This window comes from Podarcis muralis, chromosome 1, assembly GCF_964188315.1.
Source record: "Podarcis muralis chromosome 1, rPodMur119.hap1.1, whole genome shotgun sequence".
Lineage (NCBI taxonomy): Eukaryota > Metazoa > Chordata > Lepidosauria > Squamata > Lacertidae > Podarcis > Podarcis muralis.
Genome location: NC_135655.1, coordinates 130,281,421 through 130,300,975, shown reverse-complemented (window position 1 = coordinate 130,300,975; position 19,555 = coordinate 130,281,421). Strand labels below are relative to the sequence as shown.

The 19,555-nt window shown below is 41.7% G+C and overlaps 1 protein-coding gene across 4 annotated transcripts in view; it reads left to right on the top strand.

Moving 5' to 3' along the window:
* The window catches only part of PLEKHM3 (pleckstrin homology domain containing M3), a 95,360-nt gene that overhangs the window by 48,582 nt on the left and 27,223 nt on the right, over positions 1 to 19,555 (top strand). For 3 of the 4 annotated variants that reach the window (XM_077918415.1, XM_077918425.1, XM_077918417.1), the window contains 2 exons: positions 6,573 to 6,766; positions 18,966 to 19,029. In XM_077918415.1, coding sequence (XP_077774541.1) covers positions 6,573 to 6,766; positions 18,966 to 19,029 — 258 coding nt within the window. Of the gene's footprint in view, positions 1 to 6,572; positions 6,771 to 18,965; positions 19,030 to 19,555 lie in introns of those variants that run through there. The other variant, XM_077918429.1, reaches the window with a different exon arrangement.

Here is a 19,555-nt window from a genome sequence, read left to right as displayed (position 1 = left end):
CCTAATGGTCAGGGGTCCCTTTACCTTTACAGATAGATAGATTCTAGGATCGCCCATCAGTCTGTGCCATTGTGGCTGGTCTTGCTGCCTTCTCGGGCCTCAGCTTGGCTCACAGAGACCTCACAATTTTTCTTCTGGTTGCTGTGAGGACGACTGTGGCTGAGACCAGGAGACCACTTCAGACTTTTCGATTGAGAACTGGTATGAACACATTTGGCACCGTGCTCTATTGAGGGGGAAACTAAGCCATAGCATTAGGCTGGCTGTGGGCCAAGCTGAGCGAGAAGCCTTAGAAGCCATCTGTTTTCTCTTTATCACGTTCATTAATATATCAGCAGAGGATCTTTGTCCACCTGGATCTCATGCCAGCTTTGGGAGAGACTTGTTGCGCTAAAGTACATCGGCTATTGGGTCAGTGATGCTGACCCAAATGTAATGTTCCCTCCAAATGTAAACATTGGAGACCTGAGTGTGCTTGTTAATGAATGTTACGTTGCATGTTTTTTGTACATGCAGAATCAATAAAATTGCCAGAAAAGGTGATATACAAAACCTAAATACAGTTACAACGTAAATACTCTGCATAGAATATAAAAATTCACTTTCAGGCAGTAATTCACATTCAATAATCTTAATAATCTTAATTCTCACTGAATAGCACAGTTCATTAATTTATAAAATCATTTATAGAGGAGCATATTGACGTTAGATTTAAAAGATTTAAATCACCATCATCATAGTTTATTTTTATTATTTATACCCCGCCCATCTGGCTGGGTTTCCCCAGCCACTCTGGGCGGCCTCAAACAAAATATTATTATCACAATGGCATAAATACTATATCGCAAGCGGACTGTGCAGGTTCCACAAAATCATTTGTATCTTCCTTTTGCTAACCTGCTCATTTAACTAGAGATAATAAGTCCCAAGCCTTTACCCTCTCTCTGTTATTTGCCTCTTTTTAACATTTCCAAAATCTAGCAAATGTCGTTGGCTGCGCCTGTTGTATACAGAACTGGCATTTGAATACTGCAAAATACAAAATGCAGCAAGCAGAGCTTCAGTTCTGGTTTTAATTTTACACATTTCATTTATAATATCTGTAATACTATATTTTCCACAGTTTTCTTGTTCTTTCACATAGCTGCAATATGTGGATAAAAGCCCCTTTGTTTTTAAAGCAATACCAACATTTATATTCTGTATGTTTATATGTGTGTATGCATTTCATTTCGTGGTGTACAGCACCATTGGTAAACCATTATAAAACAACATACAAGTGTTTTGTGTCATTATTAATCTTCAAATTATTGCTTCCAATTTTTAGTATTATTTTTGTAAGAGATCAGTGCAAATCAACAATGTCTGCAAAGGTTCCCTTCTCTCTCTCTCTCTCTCTCTCTCTCTCTCTCTCTCTCTCTCAAAGGATTCTGTAATTTTGAGATTTGTGATGTTGTCTTTGCAGATTTATTGTGTCTGATGGGGCTGCCAGTTGACAATTTTCTTTCTTGTTTATTTTAAAAAATAATAGTAGCAGCTGACAAATAGATGGGGCATTTATTGCAGCTTATTGATCCTAGCCATCTGGAGAACCATAACATTACATTGGTTTTATGGCCCCACCTGTATTTCAGAATGTGCAACTGTCCCATTGAAGTCATATGTAAGCTTTTTTGCCAGTACTTTATGATTAAATTATTATTCAACGTGTTTATAGCTGGGCTCGGTTCTTGCTATTAATCAGGGATTTCTGCCCAAAGGAATACAGTTTCCACATGGCACATGTAGGAAAGCATTTTGACCTTTCCATAGATTTGTACAGTAACATGGAAAAGGAACTGCGTGTCGAGCACTTTGAGCAGACAGGAAAAGAGCTGAGTTAAGAGTCTCCACTTTATTTAAGTACTGATTTTTAAAACGGAATAATATGATTGAAATCTGGGTTTTTCTCATGTTCCATCCTTTTGTTGACCTTGCCAACAAAGGTCCATATAGTTAAAGCCATGGTCTTCCCAGTAGTGATGTATGGAAGTGAGAGCTGGACCATAAAGAAGGCTGATCGCCGAAGAATGGATGCTTTTGAATTATGGTGCTGGAGGAGACTCTTGAGAGTCCCATGGACTGCAAGAAGATCAAACCTATCCATTCTTAGGGAAATCAGCCCTGAGTGCTCCCTGGAAGGACAGATCCTGAAGCTGAGGCTCCAATACTTTGGCCACCTCATGAGAAGAGAAGACTCCCTGGAAAAGACCCTGATGTTGGGAAAGATGGAGGGCACAAGGAGAAGGGGACGACAGAGGACGAGATGGTTGGATAGTGTTCTCGAAGCTACCAGCATGAGTTTGACCAAACTGCAGGAGGCAGTGGAAGACAGGAGTGCCTGGCGTGCTCTGGTCCAGGGGGTCATGAAGAGTCGGACACGACTAAATGACTAAATAACAACAACAACCATCCTTGGAGACATGGATTGTGTGAATAATGCTACTAGGGGAATTTTCATGTCGCCTCATGTTCCTTGCATGATTTTTCATGCTATCCCAATGCTGGACCCTTAGACACAACTGGCCAGAATGAGCCAGGCGATGCTCCCTGACCCCTCTAGAAGCTTTCAGGCCAAATTTACTTGCTGATCTGAGAATTTAGGAGACAACGCCCTGACTGTAAATAGAATTGACTTTGTTTGATATTCCTTGTCCTTTGCTGTCCCTGAAGCTCCTCGTGAACAAGGTTCTGACAAGGTTCCAAGCAGGTGAGGTTGGGTTATCATAGTTTCAAAATCTCATTTTCCAAGCTGTGCACTTTACCTACTCTTGGATCAAAGCTGAGTTTCTGATAGAGCACAAATTAAGTGCAGGAGGATAGCAAGGAAAAATAAGCAATTCTTCTCTACTGCCTGCCTCCTCACCTTTCTGAATTAATTGTAGCATGCCCCATAGTGACCGGGCAGGTAATCCATAAGCCAAAATGTATAATTTTGAGACAATAGCCAACTAAAAGGGTGTACATCCTAAATGGCCTCGGCCCAGTATACCTGAAGAAGCGTCTCCACCCCCATTGTTTTGCCCAGACGCGGAGGTCCAGCGCCGAGGGCCTTCTGGCGGTTCCCTCATTGCGAGAAGCAAAGCTACAGGGAACCAGGCAGAGGGCCTTCTTGGTAGTGGCGCCCGCCCTGTGGAACGCCCTCCCATCAGATGTCAAAGCGATAAACAACTACCTGACATTCAGAAGACATCTTAAGACAGCCCTGTTCAGGGAAGTTTTTAATGTGTGACATTTTAGTGTATTTTTGGTCTCTGTGGAAGCCGCCCAGAGTGGCTGGGGAAACCCAGCCAGATGGGCGGGGTACAAATCATAAATTATTATTATTATTATTATTATTATTATTATTATTATTACATCCTAAACTTTTGAGAAAACGATAACAGTTCTTCAGTTCTGTGCAGCTAGTTTCCATCCTCACTCCTCTGCCCAAAAAATGATACAGAAATGAACAATGAGAGAGAGTCTCTCATGGTCATACTTTGCCCCTAAAAATGTGTTGGGAAAGCTTGTTTTCATTCTTAGGATTATTATATTTCATTAATTTGAGCACTGTTCATTTCGGTACTTGGTAGCAATTATCTGATGGATTTTTTCCTTAAACTCAAAGGTGTTGCAGTTAATTTTTTTAATTATATCATAAAGCCGAAAAGGTCCGGAAGATCACTTTAATCTATTCCATTTCGTGTCTTCAGAGAGGGTCTTCAGTTTTGTACCCCATAGCCACACGCTGCATAAAATCCACGATATCCAGATGACCAAGTGTGGACCAAGTAGAGAACAAAGAGGGAAAACCTGAGCACTTCAAATAATAATTCAGTAAAAACAGAGGCATGTTCTGTTTTCCCTTTTAAACCAACACTATTACTTTCTGGCTTATGGTCCTATGCATAGTTGCTTTAAATCTCACTGTTTTGAATGGAATTTCTGTGAAAGCAACTGTGTGCAGGAAGATATATTATGAGTTTTTGTTTTGTTTTGTTACTTTGTTCTAAGCACTGAGAAAAAATGGGCTCGTTTTGCTGTTTAATTGTAGCAGCTGACAAATGACTGTTTCAGTGCAGCTTGTTGAACATCTGGAAAGCCATGCTCTTTTAATTCATTTTACAGTCCCACCTGTGTCTTAAAATGTACAGCTGTGTAATTATGAGTAAGCACCAAGCGTTTAGTGGAGTTGGTAATTTTGGATGACTTTGGAACAGTCTTTTTTTGGGTGCACAAAAGACTTATATAACATCTAAACCAGAGCTTTCCAAATTGTGTGTTGCGACACATTAGTGTGCCGACTGCAGCATATAGGTGTGTCACACGAATGCTCCCTGCATTCCTCCCAGGCCTGGAAAGGGGTTAGATTCACCTGCAGTTTGCTAGTAAAACTGAATTACCGTGTCGCAAAATGATGCATATCTAAAAAGCGTGTCACCGACATGAAAAGTTGGGAAAGCTCAGATCTAAACACTTGAGTATCCCTTTTCTGGGGCTTCCCCTTTTATTTCTTTGTTACTCTTACATCTTCCCTTTTTCCTCTACTGGAGAGCCAATACAGTGGTACCTTGGGCTACATACGCTTCAGGTTACATACGCTTCAGGTTACAGACTCCGCTAACCCAGAAATAGTATCTCGGGTTAAGAACTTTGTGTCAGGATGAAAACAGAAATCGTGCTCTGGCGGCGCGGCGGCAGCGGGAGGCCCCATTAGCTAAAGTGGTGCTTTAGGTTAAGCACAGTTTCAGGTTAAGAACGGACCTCCGGAACGAATTAAGTACTTAACCCGAGGTACCACTGTACGATTCAAAATAAAGTTGTTCAATAGATCCAGACAGCTTCCAGGGGGCTTGCGGAGTGAAAGTCATCCTGCTTTTACTGTGAACACTGCAATTATGGCTTTCCAGGGCCCAGCAAAATTGTTGGCTTTGGAGAACTGAATTCAATTTCCAACTTGGCCCTGAAATTCATTGTATAACTCAGGGGTCTGCAACCCGCGGCTCCGGAGCCGCATGTGGCTCTTTTACACCTTTGCCGCGGCTCCGGGGCGGATACTAGTGAGGGGAGGAGGCGCATTGTGCGCCCCGACACTCCCCACTGTGGCGGGCGCTGTACTGGCTGTGGCATCGCATGGGGGCGGTGCGTGCGTTAGTCACGCACCGTCCCGACGTCACCTTCCCACCCGCTGTCAGATCGGAGGGCAGCGGTGCGCATGCTTTAAATGTCGCAATGGTTTTGCGGCTCCCAGTTTTTTTCCCCTTCGGAAACGGGTCCAAGTGGCTCTTTTTGTCTTAAAGGTTGCAGACCCCTGGTATAACTTCATCAGGCTATGGCCTTTGGCCTGGTTTGGATGTACCAACACTTTCCACGTATCTGATCAGGCATGCTTATGCGTACCACACTAGTTCCACTGGTTCCAGATTGGGAGCTTGGGCATTTAAATCCTAAATCCAGCAGAGGCCCGCTAGACTACCGCAGCTCCCCTTTCCACTTTACACAAAGTATCTGACTTGCCTTTCCCATCTTCTCCATGTTAAAAGATCCTGTTGAGGCCCCCAAAATCCCTGAGCCAGCACTGCATGTATTGTGTCCTAGTGACGATTCACATAAGCACAGTGCTCCATTATTGTTGTTTTAACCCTGACACACATACAAGTTGCTGCCAAGTAGTGCTTCCTGTTGGTTGTATTACTACTTCTGCACAACTGTACCTTGCTCTATGAAGAGCCATTGAATGTCTTAATCAGGTGAATGGCCTTTCAGTACTTCATCCTATTAAATAACAGTCGCCTTTCTTGCAGGATTGTGATGAGTTTGAGTAAAATAAGGAAAGGTATCTGAGCTGACATTGGGGAGTGGGCAGGGTGGTAATAAAAGTAATAGTCTTCCTCAGTTGTCTGGTTAGTTTCAAGGGTGGAATGCCTCAAAACCTATAGGAGCCTCTTATTTTGCATTCACATAGAAACATTTATGGGCAGATACTAGGATCAGAGGACGGACACGAGCTGAATTAAAACAGCTCTCCAGCCCAAATGCCTTTCTAGTGCAAGAACAGTATACAGTTCTGGTAATGAGAGAGCTTTGATCCAGCATATACTGTATTTTATCCAGGCTTTGCCAGTGCGGTTAGATTAGGTTCTGCAGAATCTGCTATTCATATGCACACTTAAAGTCAGTGTGTGTGTGTGTGTGTGTGTGTGTGTGTGTGTTCAGTATGTTCTGTAGAAGCTTCCAGTAATTGAATCTAGGTTAGCTGAATATCTGAATTCAGTTGTTTCCACCCCCCCGTAGCCTCTGTCTCTTCATGACAGTATATTGAATAGCATTTCAGGCATCCAAGTGCTATCCAAGCACCCAGTCATACAGATGCATAAAGATGTCCCTTGAGCCATTTGGGTAAATTAGGTTGTATTACAACCTCAGAACACTTTAGCGTAACTAGTCTAACACCGCTGAGGAGATAGTATCGATTGCCCGTGAGCATTTAGAGGTTTTATTAGAGGCTGAGCTAAGCTTAATGGATTTCTCCACCCCCACCCCTTTTCTAGGTATCAAAGCAAGCCAAAGAGTTCCTGGAATATGTGTATGAAGAGCCCCTGATTGACATCCAGCAGGAAAACCCGATGCTGTATAGACATGTTGAGCCACTGACAACGGTGGTCCGTCTGAGACAGCAGCTGAAATCCCTCCGAGCCTATTTGTTCAGCTGCAGAGCAGCAGTGGCCGAAGACCTGCGAAGGAGGTAGGAAGAAGGGGTATCAGGCAAGCTTCCTCGGGGCTCCCTTCCCCTGTTTGTCTGTCTCTCACTTCCTCTTCTCGGTTCCCATGACCTAGCAATTAAAGTGCTGCCCGTTGTGTCTGCCTACTCGTTGTAACTGGATACTTCCCATGCAACTGGATGGTCCACGGCCTTAAAATATCTCTGATTCACCAGCGCTTCTCTTAAGGATATTGGGAAGAGAGCGGCTCCGCAGACTGACAGCCTTACAGCAGGAATGGTTTTCTGTGCAGCAGACGTAAACTTAGCAGTCATTGCATGCCAATTAGAGAGCAATAGAATATGCAGGCTTTGGAACAAGTTACATACATACAAGGCATATGGAACTGACTCGCTGTGTCAGATCATTAATCCAACTGGTCTCGCATGGTGTATTCTGGCCTTGCTGTAATTCTCCAAGATCGCCGTCTTTCCCTGCCCTGCCACATGAGATCCTTTACAACTCTAGATGCCTGGGATTGAGCCTGGCAGTGCTTCATGCAGACCATGTGCTGTGACACTGAGCTGCACCAAAACACCACACTTTGAGCACATGAGCATGGCTGTTATTTTGGCTATGCTGCTACTGCTGGAAGAGTTCCCACTCGGCTGGGGTTTGTGCATTTGCAAAAGCATTTCAGTGATGCGTCTGAAATATAATTGCCACTGGGCGATCCAGCAATAGCTCTTAGCATCCCGGGGGAACTGCATTTAAAGTCCTGTGGCTTGGAGTCACCTACTGCCCGACTTTTCCTCCCCCATCCATCACTGAGGTCGGTGCCTCAGGCAGAGCAAGGAACAGGGTAAGGCCTGCTGTTGAAATGGTGCCCTCCTCCTCCTCTGAATTGAACACGGCTTACAAGGCCTAAGAAGGAGGGGAGGGAAGTTCAGATTTGCACCCACGCAACAAACCCCAGAAACTATTTGTTTCTTTTGTCTCATGGAGTTCACTGGAAATAATTAAGAGCCAAGGAAGCCAAAAACTGGAATGGTACCTTGGTAGTGTCTCTTGGTCACACTGTGGTGTGCCAGAATGTGGGTGTGTGGGTGTGTGGCCAGAACACAATAATGTGGATTTGCTTTCATATAAATAGATAATTCCCTGCTATCCTCCCTAAATTGTGCCCTGTTGCAGGGTAGGGGAAGAAAGACAATTGACACCTGCTTGTTTTGCCAGTAATGAAAGGGAAGTGATCTTTGCCATTCAGGAGATAACCTATGTCAGTGCCTTGGTTCAAAATGTCAAGAACAGCTAAGGGGAGTCGTCAGTGTCAGGAAGGTGGGAGATGCTGGTAACCACATTCCTGTTTTAAGCGTGTGTTGCTGAACGGAGCTTTTTCTTTCTTTTAAATAAAAGATCTGCAACTTTGTAAGGAGGGTGCGTGCAATGCTTTACAAATTATTGCCTTGCCCTTACACACGCATCCACAAGCGACATTATCTTCTGCTTTTTTTCCTTTCCTTCATTTTGTAATACTGGTAATAGTGCCTCCTTCAATTAGTATGAAGGCAGGATGGCTTATGGAGGGTGCAGTTCAGAAAAAGGTGTCGGAGAAAGAAATTACTGCTTTTGATTAACACCAAAGGGTGGAAAAAATAAAAGAATGTTCTGATTAAAATAAAGAGGCAGGGAGGGCTGAACCAAGTCAATGAAGAGAGTCGGAGAAAAGAGATCAAAGGAAACAAAGAGAGAAAAGCTACAGGGCCTGGAGACATGGGGCAGAGAGGGGAAGGTGAGGATGCGGGCTGAGGATGAAGAGCCAGAGCTGATGGGGAAAAGGTGATGGAAAAGGGGCCAGGAGAAGCTGTGAAGAGGCATTCAGGAGAGCACAGGAACAAAAGCAAACCTGAGAAAATAAGAACCGCTGGGAGCTACAAAGTGCCCAAACAAAGGAGGATTAGAGGCGGAGGAAGAAGCAGGCGCGTGGACATAGTGCTGGAGGCAGGGAGGGTGAAGTTGGGATGTGGTTTTCGGGGGCTTCCAAGAAATGAAAATATCAAATTGTTATCAGCGTTGGGGGAAAGTAGCATTGCAGCATAGCCCGTTGGGGCAAGACGTGGTAGGCACATGGAATGATGCTGCCAATAAAATCAGTGGGAAGAAAAAAAATATTGAAAAGGTTTCCAATGGGCTAAATTAAAAGGTGTTTGAGTAACAGAACATAGCTTAATTTTATTTTGTGGTCAGGTCAGTTTGGATTAACCTTGGACTATAGAACCATATTGGTAGCTACAATTCTCTGAACACAGTCTGTCATGCCCTCAAACCTCATAACAACTCTTATCATGAGGATAAATCCTTTTCCCTTTCTCCATCTTTTTGTTCATGTTCACTCTGTGTGTGTGGGTGTGTGTTTTAACCTCATTATTTTGAGTGTGCGTGTGCAAGATTTTATCACACTTCCTAGTTTCTTGTTCTGCGAACGAAAACCTTGCCAGTGATTATCCACTATGTTATTTCCTATTTTGTAGCCCTTATTTGTAACACAATCGCCATTTCTGCAGAACGTGAGGTAATCCAGGAGTTGGTTTTTTCATGGTTAAATTATTACCCACCCCGTTCCCACTTATTCTTCGTTTCAGTTATGTGAAAAACCAGCAGCTCTGAGAACACCATCTTGAAGTCCTGTCAGTGTGGTATAAACAAGCTGAAACAAAACTGTTAATAGGGCCGTCCAGAGAGAACTAAGAGCGGACTGATTAATCACGATGGCACCCTGTTGCTTTTACAGCATGGATAGCCGTTCTTCTGAGGGAAAGAGAAGAGTCTGCTCCTGTTTTTCTACTGGTTTTCATTACTATCCATGCTTGTGTGTTAAAACACACAAGGGTATTTCTAATAATAATAATAATAATATTTTTTTATTTGATTTGTATACCACCCTTCATCCAAAAATCCCAGGGCAGTTCACAACAGAAAGTGTGGGGAAATGGCTGCCAAATCTGTGTGGTGGAGTTGCAGTTTATTTCCGAAGCAACTATAGCCTAACATGTTGGAGAACGAAAAGAAGTCTTGGAGTTCTCTGTGTTCCCTTTGAACAAAGTAGTATTTACGGTGATTTATCAGATCACTTTTCTTGATGATTCCCGGGTGCTTGTTGCATCGGCTATTTAAATAAAGGCTAAGATTATTACAGTGGTACCTCAGGTTACATACGCTTCAGGTTACAGACTCCGCTAACCCAGAAATAGTGCTTCAGGTTAAGAACTTTGCTTCAGGATGAGAACAGAAATTGTGCTCTTACAGCGCGGCAGCAGCAGGAGGCTAAAGTGGTGCTTCAGGTTAAGAACAGTTTCAGGTTAAGTACGGACTTCTGGAACGAATTAAGTACTTAACCCGAGGTACCACTGTACAGAAACAGAAGTGCTTTGCAAAAAAAAAAAAGTGAATAGCTTGAGTTTGAGTGCATCCTGCTGCATTGTCACAGTCCATAACATCTGACCCTAGAGAGGCCATGGCGCTTGTCAGCTCTGATGGACTGGTGGTTTCTCGCTTAGCTGTATCCAGTACAATAGAGCTATCTAGAAGCAATGTGCCATTTCTGGGGGCCCTTTGGCCCTCGGTGGGCCTTTTCTCTCAATAGTTCCTTCAGGAAAAGTGGCACAACATTGCGGTGGCCTCGGTAGGAGCAAAGTGGAAGTGTTAGCCAGCAGTAACAGCAGAGCTATGTGATTCTCCTTCACGTCATGGCAACATGGAACCACCACCAGAAGTGGTCTCTCTCGTAGTAGCTCCAAAAGAGTTCATATTTAAGATTCCCTTTTAATTTCCTACTTGATAATGCAATCACAGATGGTTTTTCAAAACGTTTTCATTTCGCTTTTATAGCAAAAGTTGTAATAAGCAGAAAAACAACAACCCATCAACCAAGATTTGTGTTATTGACCAGTGGTTAAGAGGGAGATAGATGGTGAAATATGGAAGATTACAACACAATTAATACCACAAATCAAGTATGTGTATCTGGTCAAAATAAGGAACGTGAGGCTGAAGTGGTATTTGCTTTTAATATAATAAGAATAAGAATATATTTATACCCTGCCCACCTGGCTGGGTTTCCCCAGCCACTCTGGGCAGCTCCTAACAGAATCTTAAAAACACAATAAAATATCATACATTGAAAACTTCCCTAAACAGGAGGGTTTTTTGGGGTTTTGTAATTTTATTTTAGCTATTGTGATTTATGTGGAATATGTTCAGTTTAATTGTGTATTTTTAAAATGTTTAAATTGTTTATGACTACTTTGGCTATGTAGAATGCTGAAAGCCACCTGTGGCACGGTTTGCACTGTGGAAAAGCGGATACAGATAAAATTATGTATGTATGTAATTGATTTGCTATGGTGAGTTGGTTTCTCAGCCAGAGCAATTTGTTTTTTGTTTTTTTTTTAATATATATTTATTAAAGTTTTTTCAATACAAAAGCATATTACAAAAACAACATTGATTGTTTAGCATCTTTCCATTATTGCTTTGGACTCCCCCACGCCTCCCGCAGACACTTACATCATTATACAATTGTTTCCAAACAAATTATCATTTTATCCATAATCTTAATTTTGTTCATTGACATATAATTTAATCTTAAATCTAATTTAGTGGTAGACAATCATTTCTATTCTGACATCCCGGTCAACATTCAACCAAATTACAATACTTTTGTAAATAAATCTTAAATTTCTTCCAGTCTTCTTCCGTCCTTTCTTCTCCCAGGTCTCGAATTCTGCCGGTCATCTCAGCTAGTTGCATATAGTCCATCAGCTGCATCTGCCATTCTTCCAGAGTGGGTAGATTTTGAGTCTTCCAATTCTTAGCAATCAGTATCCTTGCTGCCGCTGTTGCATACATAAAAAATGTTCTGTCTTTTTTTAACACACTCTGGCCGACAATGCCCAAGAGGAAGGCCTCTGGTTGCTTAGTAAAGGTGTACTTAAACACCTTTTTTAACTCATTGTATATCATCTCCCAGAAGGCCTTCACTCTAGGACAAGACCACCAGAGGTGAAAAAATGTTCCTTCATTTTCCTTACATTTCCAACATTTATTATCCGACGAATGGTATATTTTAGCCAATTTGACTGGGGTCATGTACCATCTGTATATCATTTTCATTACATTTTCCTTCAAAGCATTACATGCAGTGAAGTTCAGCCCAGAGGTCCACAACCTTTCCCAATCTTCAAACATAATATTATGCCCAATATCCTGAGCCCATTTTATCATTGCCGATTTAACCATTTCGTCTTGTGTGTTCCATTTCAGCAGCAAATTATACATCTTTGAAAGTACTTTAGTCTTAGGTTCTAACAGTTCAGTTTCCAACTTTGACTTCTCCACCTGGAATCCTACCTTTTTATCATTTTTAAACACTTCTTTAATCTGAGCATAGTGTAACCAGTCTCGCACTTTATCTCTCATTTTCTCTAAACTCTGCAATTTCCAATTGTCACCATCTCTTTCTAATATCTCCCAATATTTTGGCCAATTGGCCTCCATATTGGCTCTTTTTCGGGCCTTAGCCTCCAGGGGTGACAACCACCTCGGAGTTTTATTCTCCAATAAGTCTTTATATTTTGTCCAGACATTAAAAACTGATTTTCTGACAATATGGTTCTTAAAAGCCTTGTTTATCTTAACCTTATCATACCATAAATATGCATGCCATCCAAATGCATTATTAAAACCTTCCAAATCCAATACATCCGTATCTTCAAGGAGTATCCAATCTTTCAACCAGCAGAAAGCTGCAGCTTCATAGTACAACTTTAAGTCTGGCAGGGCAAAGCCCCCTCTTTCTTTCGCATCTGTTAATATTTTAAATTTGATTCTGGGCTTTTTGCCCTGCCAGACAAATTTTGAAATATCTTTCTGCCACTTCCGAAAACATTCTGTCTTGTCTACAATCTGTAGTGTCTGAAACAAAAATAACATTTTTGGCAATACATTCATTTTGATGGCAGCTATCCGGCCTAACAAGGAAAGTTTTAATCTTGACCAACTATCCAAGTCTCTCTTAATTTCTGACCAACATTTTTCATAATTATCTTTAAATAAACTCAGATTTTTTGCTGTTATGTTCACCCCTAGGTATTTGACTTTTTTAACCACAGTTAATTCTGTCTCTTTCTGAAACCGTTCCAACTCAGTATCTGTCAAATTTTTCCCCAAAACCTTAGTTTTTTGCTTATTTAATTTAAATCCCGCCACTCGACCAAAGTTTTGAATCAGTTGTAATACTCTTTTCGTACTAGATTCCGGCTCCTGTAATGTCAAAACTAGGTCATCTGCAATCTCAGCCAGAGCAATTTGCCAGGTCCTCCCAAACCATCCTTGGCCTTCAAGTCTCTCCATCTCACCCACAGGACTTTTTCCACACAACAACATTCCACTCACAAGTATGTCCTGCCCTGCATGCATGTACAAACATGTTACATGGATTGGTAATAACATCATAGGTGAATTTATTTTATGGTACACAAGCACCATATATAGGCAAGTTGACTGGCTTTCCTAAAAGGACCACTTAGAATCTGGGATTTCACAAACTTGCAGGTCTGTCCATGTTGAAAATTGGCATAAGGTATTTTCAAGTTCATACTCTCCACAGGAGCAGCTCCTGGAAATCTGTCGCCCCAAATTTACAAAACTGCAGATTTTGAAAGAATAGGTGACATTAAAATCATGGGACTCTAGAAATGCTGTATTTGTTGCAGGACTGACGTAACACAGCTTTCCAAAAACCAGCTTTAAATGGCATGTAGAATTTCTTATAAGATTGCTAAAATTGCTGCATGACAAAGGAGATAATGGCATTGATCATATTTTAGAAGAGATATTAGAAAACACTGGATATTAGAAAATGACAAATGCCCCTTTTCTTTCATAAGAGATTGCCTTTTTAAAAAATCCCACTGAGATTCAAAATTGTTTTCACTTGCAGAAGCATTGCTTGAAAAATTGGCTCTACCTATGTCCAGCATATATTTATCACTTTAGGAAAAGCTTGCAGCAATCTTGTAAAGTACACCTGCAGAAACAGCAACTGCCTCTGTGGCAAAGTAGATGAAAGGTTAGCCTTTTAAATACTTCCTGCCCAGTACTTCATTTTTCAGATATAAAGAAACAAGATCACTAAAAGATGTTTCTGAACAACCAATTATATTCTGAATTGCAAATATTCAAAATGCAAAACAGTACTGCAGTATTAAAAATAAATAAATGATGGAGCCAACTCAGAACAAAATAAACTAGCTCAGTATAAATCTTATTAGCCAAGTCTGCTTAGGTTTCTACTTCACCTTCACTTAACATATCGCTCTGAGGGCCTTCTGGCAATTTCATCACCGCAAAAAGTGGGGTTCCAGGTTCCTTCTTGGTAGTGGTGTGTGCCTTCCCACCAGATATCAAACAGATAAGCAAGTGTATGACTTTTAGGAGACATCTGAAGGCAGCCGGGCGTAGGGAACTTTTTTTATGTTTTTATTGTGTTTTTATATTTTTTTGGAAGCTGCCCAGAGTGGCTGGGGCAAGCCATTCAGATGGGTGGCATATAAATATGATGGTGATGGTGATGATTAAGCAGTTCTGTGTTATAACTACTTTGCTTTCTGGATTCACTTTGTTGACATTGACATTTCATTTTTGTGCAGACCTCTTCTTTAGATTATTTGCTTTTTTTGCCAAAATGTTTAATACAGTAATCTTTTTTAAAAAGCAAGAAGAAGTAAGCTGCACAGAAGAGGTGGGGAAGGGGCTTCCAGCAGCCACATCTTAAGAGCCTTTTGGTCATCTTAGGATGCAATTCATCGGCACAGCCTGGTGCTTCTTTTTCACTCTAAAGTTGTTTGTCTGGCAAGGGGGCGGGGGAAGCAGCTGGGCGGCTCTGTTTTAGTTGTCCAGCATTGAAACAAAATCAGTTTGCACTGCTGCAGGACAATCGAGTCTATAGGACTGAACAGTCAGACAGATTTTTTTAAAGGATCTGGGCTTAAATCTACTCTGGACATAAACTTCTAAAAGTGGGTAGATCAAGAGCAGCACTATTTGTTCTGAAAGAGAATGGCACTTGATCAAACTGTTTTTTGCATACAGTAGTACAGTCGTACCTTGGTTCTCGAACGCCTTGGTACTCATACACTTTGGCTCCCGTACACCGAAAACCTAGAAGTAAGTGTTCCAGTTTTCGAACATTTTTTGGAAGCCAAATGTCCGACACGGCTTCCACTTGAGTGCGAGAAGCTCCTGCAGCCAATCGGAAGCTGCACTTTGGTTTTCAAATAGTTTCGGGAGTCAAACGGACTTCTGGAACAGATAATATTTGAGAACCAAGGTATTTGAATCCTTTTCTTATATATCCTCATAAGAACAGTTCCTTGATTTATGCCCACCTGCCTCGATTTCATTGAGCTGCAGACTGTGAACTTCAGAATTTACTCTGCGCTTATCACTTTTGTACTTTGGCTTTTCGCATAGGTCTTAGGCAGGTCTGTTTGCAGTTGTTTTAGCCTAGCTGTCAGAGTGCTTAATTCAGTGCAGAAAAATTACTCTGAGCTGATGACAAATCATCTCTTAAATGCCTTTGGACAGTGTTTATTCTTAACAAAGGGACATAGCTACAAACCCTGCAACTTCGCCCTAAATGCAGAAAACAAAGCCTTATCTTGGGTTCTGTTTACAGTCAAAAAGTCCCAGATAACCTTTTGTTTGTGCAGATACATCCCTGATAAGGCTGAGAGCCAAGGATGGATGAAATGTCTGGTTCGATCTTGCACAATGGTTATGCTTCAAACTAATTGCCAGTGAAAAAGAAATGGAAACACACGAAAAACTGCCCACGGTGCCCGAGTTCCTCACTTAGATGTAATGTTTCTAATCCCACCCTGAACCAACAGGCAAAAGCCTACATTTCTATTTCTGTACCTTCTTAAGTTGTTCACCCAGAAGAGGCTTCACCTTTTCTTCCTCCCCCCCCCCCTTTTTTTTTTTTTTAAAAAAAAGGAATTCCCACCATTCCATCTTAAAAGTAAGGTTCAGGTTGCTTCCAGACGGAAGCCGCCTTCTTTTCCCTTTTTGGTGGCTTGCAAAACTACAGTGCCCATTCCATGCAATCATTAAGCTTTTATTTACCATATTTTTCACTCTATAAGACGCACCAGACCACAAGACGCACCTAGTTTTTGGAGGAGGAAAACAAGAAAAAAATATTCTAAATCTCAGAAGCCAGAACAGCAAGAGGGATCACTCTGCAGTGAAAGCAGCAATCCCTCTTGCTGTTCTGGCTTCTGGGATAACTGCGCAGCCTGCATTCGCTCCATAAGACGCACACACATTTCCCCTTACTTTTTAGGAGGGAAAAAGTGAGTCATAGAGCAAAAAATACTCTATTTCTTTTTGTTTGATTGAACTATTTTCTGTCCACACCAGCGGACAGATTGCGATGGGATGTGTCTGGAATTCAGAGTACACATCCCCATCACCAAACCTCCTTCTGAGAAGGGAAAAGCTCTCTGTGTGTTTAAAGGTTGTGTGGTTGTAGGTTTGGGCACACACCCCTTTCCAACAGCTGTAATGTGGTCTTCAGGTTCTCCACACCTGCCCTAAGTAAACAAACCAACGTCCTTAACCCTGAAGTCTTGGAATGATTGAAACAGCTTTGGCTTGCACCATTTTTATTGTTGTTCTGAATGTATTGGTGTTGCCTTCCATTGTTGTTGCTGAGAATATTGCATCCCACTGACGTTTCACCTTTAGGCTGCAGTTATATACACACTGTGAGTAAGTCGTATTGAACTCAGTGGGGCTTATGTCTGAGTAAAGGATTGCCGTGCCCATCTGCACCTTTTTATTATTGTTATGTATTTATTGAATTTATATCCTGCCTTTCCTCCCAAAGGAACCCAGAGGCACAACCTCTGCTGGCTCCCTGCTGCGGTGATTTTTGTTTCAGTCTTCTTTTATACTTCTCAAAGCGTTTCAAAAAATCTGTGCCAAAGTTGCAGCAAAGGAGGAACATTCGTTTAAGCGTGCTAGTTCTTCTTCTAAACCAAACTATTTTGCAATGCAGTCCCCCCCCCCCCCCAAGATCTAAACTGATTTCTCAATGTGAATAAATGACAATGTTTGCTGGTGCTTCTTCAAAGAAAATATTGCGCTGAACTAGATGTCCTGGCTGAATTGACCTCCATCTGACTGTGCAGATGTTCATAAGGTTGCCTTTAAAGCACTCAGACCCTGGATGCAACTGGTTCCATCCATTAGGCACATGATCTTAGTGCCACTGAGTGCCTTCTGCTCTCTTTGATTTTGACGAGGAGAGCTTCTTAATGCACTTGGAGTGCTGTCATCAGAAGTGGGCTTTGGCTATTCTGCTGCTTCCTTCCATTGCAAATGAACAAGACCTGTTTCTGCAGTAATAGGAGTTTTGTTTAAAATAAAAAGTCAACAAAATTGGGCAGACCTTATTTTTAAGGCTCCTTCCCTGTCCCAGTTTCCATGGCAATGGGAATAAGTGTGCTTTTCTTACGGTTTCTCACTTACTGGTCATGTGCTTTGTTGCTTCCAATATGTGTTTGTTGCGTTTCATCCCTGATAGAGTGCTTTCTTATGGAACCAAAAAGGTGGGATATCTTTTGACGTCTCTGCCAATGTCACTTTGAGAAGCTGCTTTCATAGCATATTTGCCCCAAACATCCGTGTGTGTGTGTGTGTGTGTGTGTGTGTGTGTGTGTGTGTTGGTTATATTTGAACGATATTTCCAACTCTTCTTTCCTAGGTACAGTGGTACCTCGCAAGACGAATGCCTCTCAAGACAAAAAACTCGCTAGATGAAAGGGTTTTTTGTTTTTTGAGCTGCTTCGCAAGACGATTTTCCCTATGGGCTTGATTTGCAAGACGGAAACGTCTTGCAAGTTTGTTTCCTTTTTCTTAACACCGTTAATACAGTTGCGACTTGACTTCGAGGAGCAACTCATAGAACGCGGTGTGGTAGCCTTTTTTGAGGTTTTTAAAGACTTTGGTGATTTTTGAAGCTTTTCCAAAACTTTCCCGACACCGTGCTTCGCAAGACGAAAAAAATCGCAAGACGACAAAACTCGCGGAACGAATTAATTTCGTCTTGCGAGGCACCACTGTATGATTGATAGATTTAGACATAATTACTTTTGAATACCGGTCTGGAATGTTTTTCTTCATCAAGAAGTACATTGTACATATTTTTGCAGTGGTAAAAACCTAGGATGAACTTCTATGCCTGAGTGGCTGGGGAAACCCAGCCAGATGGGCGGGGTATAAATAATAAATAATAATAATAATTATTATTATTATTATTATTATTAATTGTAGCAGTTTACAATCATAAAGTGAATCGTATGTCCCTAACAAAAATTTAATATTTGTCATTTGAATGTTATTAACGTTGTTAGAGAACCATGTCCTGTCAAGAAACTGTTCAGAGAAAAAGGAGGCAAAACCAACAGACATGTGGCACAGTGCTATTTTTCTAGAAAAAGAGGTGCCCAAACTCACCATGAATGCCCCCCCCCCCGCATTCTCTTATAATGGCAATGGTGCCCACCTGAGAGGTGCTGGAACTGAGTTCCGGCTCGGAAAGAAAGCCCTGTATGTGGGCATATACAAAACGACAGATCTGTTAAGATGCCACTGTTACTTCTCAATTTAAAATGAGGTCATTTGGTTTTTAGTTTAAAGCTGTGTGGAATTTTGTGAATGGGTAAAAATCTTTAATATTCAGCACTAAAAAACAACAACAACCAGTCTCCAGGATGGTTCAGATTTTGTGCCAGTCTTTCTCCAAACTTTGGGATAAAATGGAAATGACGGGGTTCTAGGAAGATGCAGCTGGAACCATCTGTAGAGGCATGTTTTTCCTCTGCAGTCTTCATCCTGTGGCCTGTGATCATACCGTGTGCCAGCCAGTTTTAAAGAAGACCTTCCTTTGTGAGAAGGAAATGGTAGGCCTGCAGGAAATGCTGTGGTCAGTGAAAGTAATGCAGATTCTCTAAATCATGTTTTTAAAAATTGGGTTGATGGTGGAAGGGTGTTTTTTTCTCGTGGAGGTTGAAGAATTCAGTGTTTTTAATATCATCTTATAAGAAGTTTCTGTATGAGATTTTGTACTCTGAAAATTATACAAATACTCACTTTTTATTCTTGTTTTTCACCAAGAATTTTCCCTAGAGAGTATCTTCTTCAGCAGATCCACCTGTACTCCTTGGCAGACCTACAGCAGGTAATTGAATTTAGTTTCTCCAGAAGCTGGGCCTTATACATACTGTGAATACAGATTTTGTCAAGCTATGTCTTGGTGAGCCTTTCCAGACCAAGAAGCTTTCCTAAATGGTAACTCAGAGAAATGCCTTAAACATAGATTGCTTAAGAGCCAGTGTGGTGTAGTGGTTAAGAGCGGTGGACTCGTAATCTGGTGAACCGGGTTCGATTCCCTGCTCCTCCACATGCAGCTGCTGGGTGACCTTGGGCCAGTCACACTTCTCTGAAGTCTCTCAGCCTCACTCATCTCAGAGTGTTTGTTGTGGGGGAGGAAGGGAAAGGAGGTTGTTAGCCGCTTTGAGACTCCTTCGGGTAGTGATAAAGCGGGATATCAAATCCAAACTCTTCTCTTCTTATCTATAACCAGAATATCAGTGATGATGATTTATTGCCATTAATGCAGTTAATGGCAGATGAGCTGATACCTTTTATGTCCTTAACCGGAATAAAGCCTACATGGATGTAAAGATACAGGGCAAAGGAGCTCG